Genomic DNA, 16,477 nt, shown 5'->3' on the forward strand with positions numbered 1-16,477 from the left:
GTAGCAGACACATTATGATAACTGTAGTTAGTACCGACTTCTCTCTTACTCAAAGCGCTGTCCAGGCATTAAGGTCAGGAGTGTGTCTGCCTCCTGGCCATTCCTCCAGAGGTATTTAAATAAGGAAAGCGGAGAGAGGGCATGAAGAATTTCCCTAGTAGTCAAACAGCAGAAATGAGATGGAATAGCAGTCCTGTCACTCAAAGACCACAAGTATTGCACAATGCCTGTGTAAAGTTATCAGAAGTAGCTCTTCCAGAGAACATGTGCGGTGAAGACTGTCATCAGCTTTGCCTTCCAAACAGACCCCAGATTTGTTTAGCCTTCAAAAGAGGCATTGCAGACTTCTGGGGGAAGATGATTGAGAGGAAGAGATGGCACTGTGATTTTTATCTTTCTGGTTTGCACCATACCTCTAAGGAAGGTTGTGACTTCTTCAGCCCCAGTTCATAGCTTCAGAGGTGGTACACCTCTAGCTTTTCCATCAGAGCCAATTTACTGTCCCTATGAATGTCAGAATTGTTTCCAGTGAAGGCTGGTATTCCTGCTGTGGAAGAGCAATTCTGTGATTCAAGTGTGTGATAAAATCCTGTGATTTTATGTGTGTTTAAAGTAAGCAGCAAAAATTAAATACACTATTAAAAATAGATTAGTGTTTTGTTTAGTCCTTCATACAATTACAAAACAGATACGGAAATGTGTTCAATAAGAGTAATCAAAAGTTAATTAAATTTCTGAACAAAATAACAGATTCAGTGTGAAGGCTGTGTCAGGTACAATTACAGCTTCTCTAAGTGAGAAGCAGAAGAAATTTGGCTCCACTGGGAAAAAAGGTAGCCAGATAAAGAAATGCAATCTGCTTGCTTACCATGATTGCCTAAAGGAAATAGGAACACTTAATCACAGTTTCTTTCTCTACAGGTGTCAGGCATGTTCATTTGCTTGTGACATTTAACTACTGTATTTTTTCCCTGTTCGGATGTCTCCTGCACTAAACCTTTGTCTGTGTGATTGACAGACCTCAATGTTAAAAGGACTTCTGTATCCTGCTCCAATGAAATCAACAGAGCAGCAGGGGAAGCCTACCTGCAGTATGTACCATAGGGTCTCATTGTGACACTTCATACTGGTTAGAAGCAATATAATTTTTTTTTTTTCCCCAGAACTGAGCTAATCTAATAAGCTACAATCCTGAACCTTTCTTGTATAGAGCCACCCTTGAGTTTCAACACAACTCTTCCAATTCTGGAATTCAGAGAGAGGTTGTACAGAGCCACCAACCTGACTCCAGAAGGGTGTCCCTCAAAGGTCACCAGTTTTCTGCTCTGTTTTAGGAGTGGTACTGCCAGATCCAAGCTGATCCCTGCAGGTGTATTCAAATGTCTTTACACTTGCTTCCCCAGTCTCCTGAGTTTGGGATCTGGGTTCTACACAGCAGGAGCGCTTGGAAGCAACTTGGATGTAGAACAGTAACTGAAGCAGTGCTGAGGGAAAAAGCTGTAAAAGACTAACTTTATGGTCACAGGGCTTGGAGCAAACAGGGAGGAGTAAGAGTGCTGAATGAGAGTCCACAGCTGTACGGGCTGTTTGCTATCCCTGAGCAAGCTCTGTATACTTGCTCAGGCCAGCTTTGATCAGTGAAGCTCAGCTTCTTGTGCCCCATATGAAGCTGCTGGTCACACATCTGCACGGAGCCTGGCACTGGTCTGGTAGTGTGGGAGGTGGCGGTTCTGCTTTGCTTCAAGCCACTGAGATAACCCGTGTTGCAAACTGGGTTTCTTATAATGGGGGAAGTATTTAGACTGGGCTGTCTTGCAAGCATTGTGGAACACAGGTCCTATGTTCTTTATCTCCTATATTTGGAGCTGGTTTGGTGCAGGCCCAAGGTGACTCCACCAAGTGTTAGTGTTGTGCTCCGCAGCACCTGTGTTACTGGTCTCTATTGTGCTGGATGCTGTCCTCTACCCCTGTCATGTCGAGGAATTAAAATCTGTTCTCTTCCCCAGGTATTGCTGCATCACTGCTCTCTTCACCTCATAAACACTTTTGCAATAGCAATTAGAGGTATGTTTTTGTTAGTTAATCCCATTTCTTTCATTTTTGGTGACAAATTTTGATGGTAATGTGAGGACGTTGCTATAGACAAAAACCCATCAATATCTTCTAGGAGCTGGAACTTGAGTTCTCCATGTTTTCAATAGATGCCATATGTAAAATTATCAGAGTATTGGCATAAAGTGTCGTGTTCTTATTAAAAAATGTACATGGATTGAGATGTGGCTCTTTCTGCTCCTTTCACAAACAGTATGAAAGGTCATTTGTTATTCTCTGTGTACCTGGAGGACTCCTTGCCTCTAGTTACTGTTGAATGTGAAGGCATAATCGGGCAGCATGTCATTTTTTTTTGCATTTATATGGATGATTTTCAAAATAAAACTCTTACCACAGCTTCAGGCCAAAAGCTTTCTCCTTGAGCCACAGCTCCCATCATTTTTTTTCCCCTTCAGGCATACTGATCCTTAGCTAGTCAAGAAAGCATGCACACAAATGATAGGTCATTAGGAAATTCTCTGAATAGCAAACCTCTGAAGTCATCCCAAGTGCCATTTGCTATGCATCATGATAAAACTGGGTAAGTTTGAGGAGGCAGTAATTATATGTTTGGTCTGTCATTTATCAGTTGCTGGAGCTGTTGTTCCCAGAACACGGCAACCTCTTTCGCAGCACAGCTCAACAAGATTGCCAGAGCTCAATGAGCCAAGCAGGGTTGACAGATTTTGGCATTTTATTCCCTTTGATGTAAGATTATTGCATTACAACACAAACGGGTATCTCACTTTGCCATAACACAGCATCATATATAGATACAATAATGTTGGTCTACGGGCTGTTCTTAAAATTGTAGTTGGGGAACTCATCCCCCTAGAACAAATAGCAACTGTAGGACTTTTATTTAACATCAGCCTTTAGTTTTTGATGATTTGCTTCAGTTAATACACTAGTGTATACATAATCCTTTCATGATTTTAACCAACTTAAATAGAAGGTGATCTTGTTTCCCCTCAAGTCTTGTGGGGAAAAAGCAGGTGTTTAATGCAGTGAGGTAAATAATAGAAGATTGTAAATGCTAATGAATATTCAGGGAATCAAATAAGATAATGGACCATGTGTCAAGAAATAATGTGGCTTCCTGCTATGACTTCCAGTGTGGCTTAACGTGTTTCAAAGAGCTTCCAGTGTCAAGAACTGTTCTTTAATATTTAATTTTCACAGTTTCTTAAAGCACAGATTTTTTTAAATGCATGTTCTGGAACTCATTTGGGGTGATATTATTTCTTTATTATTTTATACCTCAGAAGCACTGCAATGATGAAAAGGCCATTTTCACATAATCTGATTGTTTTTTTTAAGCTGCCAAAGAGTCACAGTTTCTTTCTTTTACAATAGATGCTAAATAGTTGCTTCAGAGTGAAAGTAAAACACTTTATCTTCAATATTTGATGTTCTAACAGAACAGAAAAATGGTGTTTGGTATAACTTTTTCTAATAGAGCTCTTTATTTCACAGATAATTCTTGGAACTGCTGGAGGCTTACATTTTTATGAATAACTGTGTAAAACAATCACTCTGTAACTTGGGATATGTTAATATCAATTACAGATATTTAATCTTTCCCTGGGTACTCTGTTGCCCATAGGACAAAAAATAATTGTATCTTCACAGCGACAGTCTGAGTGAGGGCCATGTCCAGATTAAAAACCCCTACATTTTGGTGCCAACAAACAAATTCCAGCACAAATATGAGATGGTGTAGCTCCTCTTAGGGAAAACACAGATCGAACTACTGCACTCGAGCTTAGAGAATGACTCAGCTCACCTTCAGGTGAACCTCTAGGCTACATCCATACTAGGAATTTAATCAATTGCAGGAAATATTCTTGGACACTGCAACTCATCTTTACTTTTAACAGTTCCTGCAATACTTTTGGCCAGGGCTAACTCACTAACAAAAAAATTCTGGTCCTGGTTCAGCAGTTAAGATGGGCCAGAGTCCAGTCTCAAGAGGCACATTGCACACCACCACCCTGCTTTGCAAACCTCCTTTCTCTAATGACTTTTCTAAGTCCTGAGTGTGAGCTAATAAGCCAAGTGCTGAATTCAACAATCACTTAGTGTAAAAAAAGAAGTGTTTTCTTTCAACAGTTCTGTTTCCTGTAATACGGTTATATTTCCTCATGTCAAAGTTTGATTAAATTGGTATTTTAAAGGTACAATGCAGTCCTTTAGTGGCAGTAATTAGAAGAACATAAATGACATTTATTTCTGTGATAGAGTTGGTTTTTAGATTTTAGTGTCAAGATCCATAGGCCAAGAGCTTTCATGAAGATTTCACCAGAAAACTACCTTCATCTGAACCAATCACTATGGAAAACCTAGTGACTTTGTTGTAGGGAGCCATGAACCCAGTCCCTCTTCTCTTCATGCTCAGGGAGCTGGGATGGAAAAGAAAGCAAAGATAAATTCTCTGAATCGAGAGGAACTTGCTCAGCTTCTTGTAAATGTTAAACTTCAAAGCTGCTCTGCTTTAGGCTGTTCTTTCCTTGGTATAAGCTCCTATAAAAGAGAAAATAGGCAAGTTATAAACATGCCTATCTTTGCTCTCTGTGCTAGGAACGTCAGTTGGCTCTATTCTGCCTAAAGCAGCCTGCTGTTTGACACTAGAGGACATTAGCATAATTAAAAGTCTGAGGCACTGTCTCTCTCTTTCTTGCAGGGGAGGGAGGGTACATCGGTAATAGTAACACTTCAGTATAAGAGATTAGAAATCAGGAACTCCAGATTACATTCCTGACCTCCCTCTGGCTCAATGTAAAACCCTGAAAAAGAGTTACTTTCCTTCACAGTTGAGGATTAACCAGAGGATTGCATTCCAATGATCAGCTGCTCTGGCTCCACAGTGGTGGAGTGCCTCACGGTTTTGCATGATAGCGCTTCAAACAGGGTGTGCAGACACAAGAAGTATTCTTGTTCATTTATTTTCAGTGGAGGTTGGTCCTTGCACACTGAAACACTCTGGAGCAGGTTGCTGCTGGCATAATTGTGTAAGTGGTCCGTATACACCCAAAGTGCATCGCTGCCCTTCTGAAACATCTTGTGCTGGTAGTGTACTGGGAATTACGAGGTAAGTATTGAATGGAGCAAAACTGAACTGGTTTGGAACATGAACCTGATTCCAAAAATAATTACTAAACACCAAAACCACTAATAGTTGATGTAATGTTTCAATGGGCCTCATTTGTCAAATAAGATTAATTTTGTATACAAACCTCATTTAGCCTTAAGGTTCTGATGTTAACAAAAATGCTTCCTGTAAAGCATAAGCTCAGTACTGAGAAAAATGAATGAAGAGCAGAATTAAAAGTATTTCAGAAACTGAAACTGTGACTGAATGCCATTATGACTCAGACCAGTGGTGTCAAATGGTTTACTGAACCTTTTAGGACAGTGACCATCTTTTTTATTCTGTATTTGTACAATGTCTAATACAATAGTTCTCTTTCTGCCCCTGGGACTCTTATCATTGCAATTTATCTCCATTACTGAAAAAAAAAAAGAAAGGAAAGAAGAATGAAAGAAAATGCCAGTCTTCATTCAACGTTTGTAAAGTATATGGCAAAGATGAGGAATACTTAAAAAAAAAAAATCAAACCCTTTGTTCTTCTCTTTTCTTCAAGTATGAAAATGCTGTTAATTGGAGTTAATTCTATTCATGCAAGGAATATCTATATATCTATATAAGAAAAAATATGTGGCTTTGTTACTGCAGGGCATATTCAACAAAATAAATCTCTTCATTTTCTGCACCACTTGCTTAAGGCTGGAAAAATTGCTGTAATATCAGCTTCATCTTAACTGTGATGTGCCCGTTACTATAGTAAGCAATATTAACCTGAAGAACTTGATGACTGACTTCAGAGGAATCTAGCGGTAATTTAAATAAGGTTTCCATCTCTTCTTGACTGTGAAGGACTGCATTGATTAAAAAGTCCACATGAAAGCAATATACAAACTAAATTGGACTCAATTCTGTCAAACCTTCTTCCTCATTTAGCAAAACAGAGCTAAAGGAGACAATTTCTTTCTCAGTTTAAGGTTTGGCAAAGCATTCACATAGGATGAAGTTACTTTTGCGGTCTTATATTTACGGAAATTATTAATACACATGATAAAGAAAAATGAATACATTGTTACTCTTTCTTATGCGTTTTCATTGTGCTTGTTAAGATGTTGCAGTTTCAAGTATTGCCATATATAATGAACAGTTTGCCTCTTAAATAAGATAATACTCTGTATGAAAAGACAGGTGAACTTAAATTGTTTTATGTGGCTATTTGAAATCAGAATCTGTAAAAATCCCTTGGGCCAAATTTACTTTGCAACAAGTGGGCATAACTGCTTCGATATCAGTGATGTTGGCCTTGGTAGCTAAGCCTAGCAGGAAAAAGACGTAAGAAGAGAAATTCTAATGAATGACAGAGAGGCAATAGCATTGAAACATAAGGACTCCCCTCATACATGCCTGCAGTTGGTTTCTCCTGTCATGCCCGAAATTCCCTATTTACGTGTTTTTGAGGCTGCTACCCCCAGGTAAGACACTGAGCCCATGTGCACGAGCCCTGCCAAGCGGATGCTGGTCTGTGCAGGACCAGATTGCGTGTCTCAGCATTAAGTAAAGCAAGCTGGAAGTTGCTTTAACTTACATGAGGAGCATAGCAGAGACAAAGCAAAGAACTCACAGCGGTGGGCATTTTGGCTTGGTTAATTTTGCAGCCTGATCTAGTTTGTCAGCACCACAGGAGAATGAGAGTCTGTCAAGAGCCATGAGAGCAGCTCTAGCTTGGTCTCAGAGCTGCCAAAGGGAGGAGATGGCAGCCATCCTGAGACACAGTGCATGGCCTGAGCCAAGAGATAACCCTAACAAGCGAGGCTCTCCACACCAGCAGTTGTTGGGTACGCGCACAAGAAGTCACAGATGATTACCATTTTTTTCCAACTAGGCTTAGCTTTAAAAAAGCTTGGGAACTACTGCTCCAGTTTAAGATAGCATGGAAAAAAGGGAACATGATGACTGCAGCTGTCCTTGTTGCTCTCCAGCAATCTGAGGCTCAGATAGAAGCAGAGTCTCTAACTTTTAAAAGGCAATCCTAGTGAAAGCGTTTTCCTGGCTTCTCCAGAAGTGCCACAACTTCCGTAACTCTTTTTTAGGCATTGCATCTTATTTTACTATATAACAATATATGGAAGATTATCTCATCATTTAATGTATTAATGTATATTTCTTAAATGTACATCATCAGCCTCATTGTCCATCACATGAGCTTTGGTAACTGGCCCAAAGAGTAACTACTTTTGATTTCTTTTCTTCATGAACCAAGTAATTATCACTATGTGGACAAAAAAAGATAAAAAGCAACATTTTAGCCTTATTTATCTTAAATGTGCCAGGGCTGGCTGACCAGCCAGGGAAAAAAAAAACAGAATTAGTGACTGCTGTGCCACACAGATTTGCCCTGGTATATGCTATGGTATATCTCTGCGGTCAAAAATTGCAGGCCTGGTGATGAAGCTAAAACAACCCCTTAATTTTGAAAAAAATCTCTTTAGCTTTTCTTTAATATAATTTCTAGTTTAAATTGTGACCAAAATGGATGCCTCTTATGAGTAAGAGTTTGCAGTGTGTCCTTAACTTACTGTGTTATTAATATGGTACTACGCAGACATCCACAAATGAGAGTGGAAACATGGGGCTCCATCAGCCTTGAAAGCTTACAGTCTTGATAATACACTTTTTCTTAGCTGCTTACTTCCTATTGCACACAAATCAACCTAATTATCTACAAAGTCATTTTTCAAAAGTTAATTCTTTTTTTAAAATTTGGCATCATTTGACAATGAATCTCTCCTAGCTATACCTGGATACCCTTAATTGATGTTGGGTGGAGAAAGAATACATTTAAACACAAGACAATCTAATTTCAGACAAAAATCAATTATATTTTTATCATGTTAGTGTTCAGGCTGAGTAGCAATTTAATGTCTTTGAAACATTTTCTTACACTTACTTAAAGAAGATGCTATCAATTTACATTAAAATTAAATATTGTGTTTTTCATTTTGTTGAAGTACTGAAAAGTCCAGAGTGGAATTTTCTGAAAGATGCAGAGATTGTCCATAGTTTCCATAAAGACTCAAGTCTGGCAGTAAAATCTTTGTTAATTTTTGGTTGCATTTTCCGAGATTCATATTTCAGCACTGTATGTGGACTGCAATGACATGTTGGGCAAACAACTTACACCAATACTTTCAAATGTTAAAATTCAAATAGGAAGCCAAAAGCAATTATGAGAAGTGTATAATCCATAAAACTGTCTTCACAATTAGTAGAGATAGTGGAATACTACTCAATCAAACTCTAAGCAATGTATTCCACTATTAACAATCAAGGTATTTCGAAAATGTCTGCTTTATTGCTGAGTAAATTTAATCCCTTTCTAATGGCCAAATTCTGCTCTTCATAATCACGTTCAGTATAACCTACTGCCATGTTAGCTCCTCTACTATTAAAAAACCAGTGCTAAAAGAAAGTATTAAAATGAAAATATTTGGAATTGTTCTTTCTTAGGTGACAGTTTGGAAAACTCCTTCAGCTTACTTTTCTAAAATCAATTTTATTTTGTGCTAGATAAGCTTTACAAAAAAACAAACCTGCAAAAATGTCTGTGAGGGTTGTTCCAGTCAGTGTTTGAGCTATTCTCGGAACCAGAGAGTATATGATGGAACCTTTTTGCCATTTTCTTTTCTTTGTATTGACTTTAAAGTGATGGATAACTAAACTGTATGCTTACCAGTGATCCTGCATTACCGATTTCATTTCTGTGAGATGCACAGTATTTTGCACTTTTAACACTGCCTCCAACTGCTCAAAGTAGGAAAACCAATTATGCAAATTTCTTGCAAGGTAAAAGGTAACATCATTTCCTGAGGCAGACCCTTGATGTAGGTCTGTATTATGGTTTCAAAATGAAGTTGGCTCATTGGTTTTCAGTATTCTTTTGCATTTTGGTTGAGCAGTAAATTATTGGGAAACTCTTCAGGTGTCTGTGCTAGCTATGCAAAATATGCTCATGTGGATACAAAAAACCCCGACAGGTTGAGTGAGCATCACTTAAAGGATAGCAAAAACATTTATTTATAGCATTTTAATTTTTGTGTGTAGCTGAGCAACGGAATAAGCCTTTGAATATGGTGTTTTTTAGCAAAATGCCTGATTAGCGCTTTAAATAATATGTCAAAAAATAATAGTGGTGAAAATTCTGCTTAATGTGAAAAAGAGGAAATGTTTACTATAATAACATTTTAAACTGATGTAAAATCCTCTGATCCATTATGTTCTACAACAGATACCAACAAAGGACACTATCTACACTGTATTTTATCTTTGAAAACTAATGGCCTGAAACTGCCAAGATCTGAATTACTTCTGTAATACTGCTTAGATGATTAAGGACTATTCATAGAATTGTCAAGAGCAAATCATGTCAAACTGATCTAATTTCTTTCCACAATGTGGTTACAAGCCTTGTCGGTGGGACACAAGCGGTAGACGATGTGTATCTTAAAGTTTTAAACAAATCTCACACGACATAAGGAACAAAAATGTGGTTTTCATGGAACCTCTATGGAGCAGGTGTATACTGGTTTGAAAACCAAAACTATAACCGGAACAATTATCAGTGCTTCAGTGTTAGTATTATTAAAAATAAACAAACAGGTGGCATCTGTCCTGGCTACAGGTCTCTGTTTTTTTTTTTAACTGATGATCCAAATGATGAAATGGAATATATTTATTATATTTGCCGAAGACACAAACCAAGGAGGGCCCAACCTCTCGGCCCACCACTTTGTGGGCCAAGACGGGAATCCTGAAGGCACCGACAACCTGAACGCGCGCCACGGGGAACATCAGACCAAGACTCAGCGGGGACAGGTACCACAGCGTAAGGAATGACCCCAAACCAATTTATAACCCGTACGGTCACCCAGTGTTTACCCCTTGGGCCCAGCTTTCTTACAGACTGCGGCCAGGACCTGCTTTCTTTGTGCTGCTGCTTCACGGTGCCACCGCTCGGCGCTTTATCCAGGAAAGCCTCGGTCTGTTCCCATAAGGTCCGGAGCAGCAGCGCTTCTCTCAGCGCAAAGTCCTGCATCTCCAGCAAGCTCTCCTCTTTCCCCGGGACCTGCTGGGCCCGCGCTGCCCTTGCCCCGCCGTCGGGGCTCCAGGCCTCCCGGGCTGCGCAGGGGCCTGAGCACCGGCCCAGCAAGGGAAGGCCCGGCCCAGCAAGTGGAGGCCCAGCCCGGCCCGGCCCGGCGCAGGGGGCGGGCCGAGGCGCAGCAAGACAGCGCCATCTCAGCGCGCCCGGGGCGGGGAGAGGCAGCGGCAGCGGCGGGCATGGGGGCTCTCGCCTGGCGTTGGGCGCTGCGAGCCGCCCGCCTCTCCGTTGGCGGCGGGAGGGCCGTGACGGCGCTGCGGCATCACACCGGGCGGGGGCTCTCCGCTGCTTTTTCCGACTCCGCGGTGAGTGAAGTGTGAGCTCTCCGCCGTGCGCCGGGTCCGCCCCGGGGCGGGAGGGGAGCGGGACGGCCGCGCCCGCCGCCGAGGGCCGGGCTGGCTGGTTGTGTGTTTGGCGGGAGAGCCGCCGTGGCCCGGGCCTGTCTGTGGCTCTGCAGCGGGTCTGCGGTGAGGGGCTGGGGTGGCTGCAGGGCGTCAGTGGCGCGGGGTGGTGTGGGGCAGCGGCCGGACCCTGCGGGGGCAGATGAGTCTCTGCGCGGTTTTTGCCTGGAGCCGAGTCAGTTCTGCGGAGGCAGCGAGCGGTCGCTCGCACCGCCTGCGGTGCTAAAATTGGGCCACCGGGCAGTAGGTGGGACGCTGCCTGTGGAGACGCAGGCTCCTGTCTGGTAGTCTGTCCGTCCATCTGTCTGTCCGTCGTGCTGCGGAGGGCCCGCAGGGTGCAGAACAGCCGTCGGGTACCTCTGGTTCTGACAGAAGGGACTCGAACCAGGGAAACGGCGGTTGCGCGGCCTCCTCTGGCACGGCCCCGAGCGGGGGCGGCCCCCGGGAAAGGCGCCTCAGCACCAGGGGTTCGGCCGCTTGTGCCCTGCGGTGTGTTTGCTCTGGTGCTGGAAGCAGCTGAAACATAAAACAGCGCTGGATCTAGCCTGTGGTGTGTTTTTTTTTTTTTTTTTTTTGTTGTTGTTGTTTTTGGTTTTTTTTTTTAAAGCTTCCAACTTTTTAAAGTAGTGGTTTGGTTTATTTTAACGCAAGCCCTCAGTCTTTTTTTTTCTTCTAAGTGTTAAGATCGATTGTATTTAACCGTGTGTCTAAACAAAAAAGCGTACTGGGGTTATCATCTAAGCAGGCCCCGTTCCTGCCCACCGGCGGAGCAGGCTCCCTTTGGGAGAGCCTACCTGCAAAATGGGTTGGTTTTGTGGTTTTTTTTTTTTTTTTTTTTCTTTTTTTGACCAGTAGTGAAAATTTCTCAGTGCGCAGGTGGGGTCTTCCCTGTCAGCTTTTTCTGCAAACGCTGTGGGTTGGTGCATACGCATTCGCTTCCTTTCTGGTTTTGTTAGTCCTCAAGCTCCAGGAATGAGGCTCTACGGGACAAGCGTGCCCGGATCCTGGCACGTGGGCTGCCGAAACAGAAGGCCATAGAAGGAGTTAAGCAGGTGGTGGTCTTGGCTTCTGGAAAGGGGGGAGTTGGAAAATCAACAACAGCAGGTAAGATTTTTTTTTTTCTCTTATTCTTTACTTTGCACATTTTGTAGTACTTTGTAAGGAATATTTAGGCTCTTGTGTCATTGCGTTGAGTCCCGCTAGCGCAGCCCTTCACCTCTGTCAAGTCCCATTGCAGCCATTGAAAATCTACGTTGGGTACAGAGATCTTGGCTTTAAATGAGGTGCAAATTGAGCAGACAGCTTTGAAATAATATCTTCATAATAATGCAATACTGTCCTGGGACAGTCTGCTTTCTTAAGAGGCAATGTAAACTGAGGTAGAGGGGGTGATAGGCCGGTACAGCGATAGTGTTCCTCCTTCCCTAGCAGTGTAGGTATGCCTGTACAGTGTTGTTCTGTACTATGTCGCCGTAGTCTTGTGCTCTGTAGGGTATACTAATATTTAGAAGGTTTCAAAATCAGATCTCTGTCCAATTTTCTCAACTACTTGTATGCTCATTTCATAAACAAAAAAACAGTATTTATAAACCACTCAAATTGATCAGAGCCTTGTGAAGCACCTTGGACTCATCTTTCAGCCCCTCCATTATGTTTTGAATTAATTTGTCTCTAACTGTGCAGTTCCTAGGTGGTAGAACAAGATAGTACATAGGTTACCAGTACTGCAGTAATTTGCTTGAACTTAAACAAAGATGACACTGAAGGTAAACCTCTTTGAAAAGATCTCTGTAAAGTGTTAGAAAATTGTTTTTAAAGATCTCTTCCTTAGCATCTGGATTGGAAAAGAGTCATACTTGAGTTCAATGTTGTCTACTGTTCATCTCCATTTGCTGTGAATAACAGATTGATGTAGCTCTTAATTTCTCATTTTGTGGTTTGTATCTCAGCCGTGCTTGAAAAGGACTGAGTATCTAATAAATACTAGAACAGACAAACATGATATCTGTAGTAAGAGTAAGTGTACTAAAAAAAAAAAAAGCAAAGTATTTTCTATAGGATACACTTACATACTATCATATACATAGGATACACATCCCTGTACAAAGACGTGCAAAAAAATCAACACTTGCATTTCTTAATGATGTACCTTTTCGTTGATGGTTATAATTCATAGGCTGGTTGTTTCAGGTTACGGAAAATACTAAATATCTGTTTGTAAATCAACAATTTACAAAATGAACATAATTTGAGCAGTAAATTCAGATTATCCTCCTCATATTTGCAAACAGATGTGCTAATTTAAGTTCCACTAACTGGTGTCTGTATGTAATTTGTACATACCTGTATGTAATTTGTACATAAAGTATGACATGTAAAAATAATACTTGGAGCTGGGAGTTCACACCCATGCATTTAGAAATAAAGAATCAGGGTTCAACAAGCATTAAATAATAGAGCTGAAATGTAAACGAGCCATTCAAATGTTGCTGTATTGGACAGCCTTTTGTTAATGAATGTATTCATTTATAAAACTGAGAAGAAACAGGAATCTAGATTATTGTTATTAAAGTGACAATAAATTTAATGGTTCAGATGAACAATTGAAGATGAGATAACTTGCATGAACAAAAATAGTGTAGCATCATTGCTGAATTATGTACTTAAAATGATGATCTTTGTAATGGAGGTTTGTGGGGACATGTTTGGTGACAACTCCACTGACTCATTTTAGGAGCAGGAGTTGAAAAGGAAGGTGGATAGTATGCACCTCTAATTCCTGAAGCACCACAGAAAATATCATCAGTCTTATTGTCTATATCTCTCTGAAGAGCTGTCAAGGCTCTTCATATTCTTTCCTCCAGTGTGTTTATGTTTCAAGTGCTCCGGATCTCCATTTCAGGACAAGTGGATATGCATTCTGGTCAAGTTTGTCAGGGCCATTCCTTAGCCTGTTGAGTAACTTTTTTTTTGTTGTTGTTGCATATAGCTTTCATATTGTATTCTCTGTTGCTTCTAGCACCTTTTGGTCTTCTGAAATCAATGTAGTCAATTATTAAAAGAAGAAATTGTGTTATAAGAAAATTTTTTTCAATGCATGTTTAACTGTTTTGTTTCTTTGTTGTTGTTTTTGTTTGCCTAGTGTGCGTTGGTTGGTTTGTTTGTTTCCTCTTTCTTTCCTGTCAAGTTTCTGTCTTTTACCAGCATTCTGCTGTATTTACTCCATCTGGCCAAAGTTTTTATTTTTTATTTTTTAGTCTCTTCTGTCCCCTCTTTTGCATTACCCTGAAGGTGAGAGTATTGTAGAAAACTGATCCTGGCTTGAGAAGAGTTCAAAGTATGGTCTTGAAAGAAGAGAAGTTTCAAATTTATTGAAACTCTTATTGTTTCAGCTGTGGAGGTGGAATAAAATTAATGGCTGGTGTTCTTGCTGCCATTTTGTTAATCCTGCAGTTTAAGGAAAATAAAGCTACTGATACTACCTTGGCCTTCACACATTTTTAGCAAAGAGTAACAGGCTGAAATTTTTCATTATTCTTCAGCTGATACATTTGACCATAGGTTGACATTATCTTAGTCATATTAACTGTGGTTTAATTTTTTTTCTCTTGCATGCTTTTATTCTGCATGTAGGATGTACTTTTATTGAAACTCACCCTTTCAAGGTAGAGACCAAAATCCATCTATTCACCTGACCAACTTTGACACAGGTCAGGGCTTTGGCAAAAACAATAATAGTGTTTGTTCGTGGTTCTTTTCCAGGATCAATGTAATGTTTTTTGATTCTGGGCCTTCTTTACGTGTTAAAATATTCTGATTAATAGTCATAAATAGGTTATTCTATTTCTAAATGGCACTTGCATTGGCACGTAAGTATTGAAAGTTATCTTTCGGAGAGAGTTCATCTTAGTTATCTGTAGGTATTTTACTGGTGATGTAGACACACTCAGCTAACTCTGTATGTACCTGAACTTGGGCCAAGAAGTTTTATTGGTATTGTTAGCTCAGTGTTCTGAGAATTTGATGATGCTATACCTAGGGCCAGTTCAGATTTGGAAGTTACAAAATCTCAACTAATAAACCTTCCCAGACTTGTACTGATTTCAGGAAGACTAACTTGGATCTCCCGGTGCATCATTCTTGATACCGGTTGGCTGGTTTAGCATAGGCGGAGATACCACCATGACTCTTCTTAGAGCCTGCTGTGAAGTTTTAAAATGTAATTTAAAAAAAAAAAAAAAAGTTGTATTGAACATTTGGAATGTGTCTGCCCTGCTCCCCTGCACTTCTGGTTATAGGAGCATGTTTAAGGTCAGGTTAGGTCCTATGCTGCATCTCTACGCCCTCTTGGAACTAATGGTAATACAAACACAAAGGAGTGCAGGATTGGGATTCAGCAGAGAACATGAGGTGCCCAGCTAGATATACAGCTAAAAACCTCAGGTTTTCCTGCTATATTATTCTCATTGTCTCCCTTTTTTCCCTTCAATAGTCAAATATCCTTTATTGAAGAAGCATTGTGGGTCATATTTTAATTTTCACACATAATAATTGTATAGGAAGAAGGCAGATGTATAAAGTGGTTTTAAGATTGTGTGTGGAGTAACTTGCTGCTTCCTTTGTGCCTCTTCAAACATGAGCTGCAGTTGATTTTATATTTTTCTTTTTTATTTATCATTGGTTTGCTTGTTTTTTCTCCTTATCTGTGATTTGTAGATTGGTCTCCAAGTTTCAGAGGATGAATTTGGAATTTGATTCAAGCAAAGGTTAATCAAGCATCTGTTTAAATAGAAAACTGAAGAATAAAATATGCTTTATCATCTTAGGAGTAAACAGAGACTGTGTGCTTCTTAGGGACAGCTGCACAATTTTCTTTGTTCTCATCATTTTGTTTAATGGAACTTATCTTTCTCAATACTAAATTATTTAAGTTGGGAATCTGGCTCCCAAGCTTGTTCTCAGTACCTTCATACTCTTCCAGTAGAACAGGCTTGACCTCAGCTTATCTTTCTTAAAAGGCTCTGTGGGCTGAGATACAGCAATGTGTAAAGAAACCAAAAGATGTTACCCAAGAAAGACTTGTGTGTGTTTGTTTTTGTTTATTTATTTTTTTTTTTAAAACGTGTTACTGCTTGGATTATAACAATTCCTATTTGGTTATAGTGAAGCTTCTAGGAGGTCTTCCAACATAATTGAAGCTGGTGAGCCATTAAAAGATACCATTTCTTGAGTGTGCTTTTTTGTTGATGGAAGTGTAAAATTTGTAAACAAACCTACAGTCTTTTTAATGTCTTCATCCTGGTTTTCTGTTTCTTTAGTTGTTTCAGGGTGGATGAGACTTTGTTTTCTGACATAAAAATCAAGCGAAAAGCATGCGTTGCACCTTCTTTCAGAAAATATCCACGTTTAATGTATCACAAGAAATCCAAAAAAGGGGTATGAGCATCTTTCTGGTCACTGTACTTTAAAAGCATAGGTCAATACTTACCTAATCTCTAGTTTTAATAAAGTTCACTAGAAACTGTGGTGAACGTTACCTATGGTAGGGTTATTTTAGTTTTGTAGTACAGTGTCCAGTTTTCAAAAGTCAAGTGGGTACGCCAAAATTTTCTTCTTAATGTTATCCTTTGGCAGAATACCTAGATTGTATTTTTGTTTTATAGTGTCCTCTAGAAACTTAAAGCTTGCAAGTTTTTGCAGATTAGATTGAATTTGGTAGCCTGTTAGCAAACATGGACTAAAACG

General features: G+C 40.2%; 1 protein-coding gene across 1 annotated transcript in view; it reads left to right on the forward strand.

The window, feature by feature from the left end:
• Positions 1-10,484: 10,484 nt before the first annotated feature.
• Positions 10,485-16,477, forward strand: part of NUBPL (NUBP iron-sulfur cluster assembly factor, mitochondrial) — a 97,796-nt gene continuing 91,803 nt past the window's right edge. The window contains exons 1-2 of the mRNA XM_082484894.1: positions 10,485-10,636; positions 11,689-11,836. Coding sequence (XP_082341020.1) covers positions 10,511-10,636; positions 11,689-11,836 — 274 coding nt within the window. The 5' untranslated portion in view covers positions 10,485-10,510. The remainder of the gene's footprint in view (positions 10,637-11,688; positions 11,837-16,477) is intronic.

Source organism: Vanellus vanellus (assembly GCF_965231255.1).
Source record: "Vanellus vanellus genome assembly, chromosome: 6".
NCBI classification, from domain to species: Eukaryota; Metazoa; Chordata; class Aves; order Charadriiformes; family Charadriidae; genus Vanellus; species Vanellus vanellus.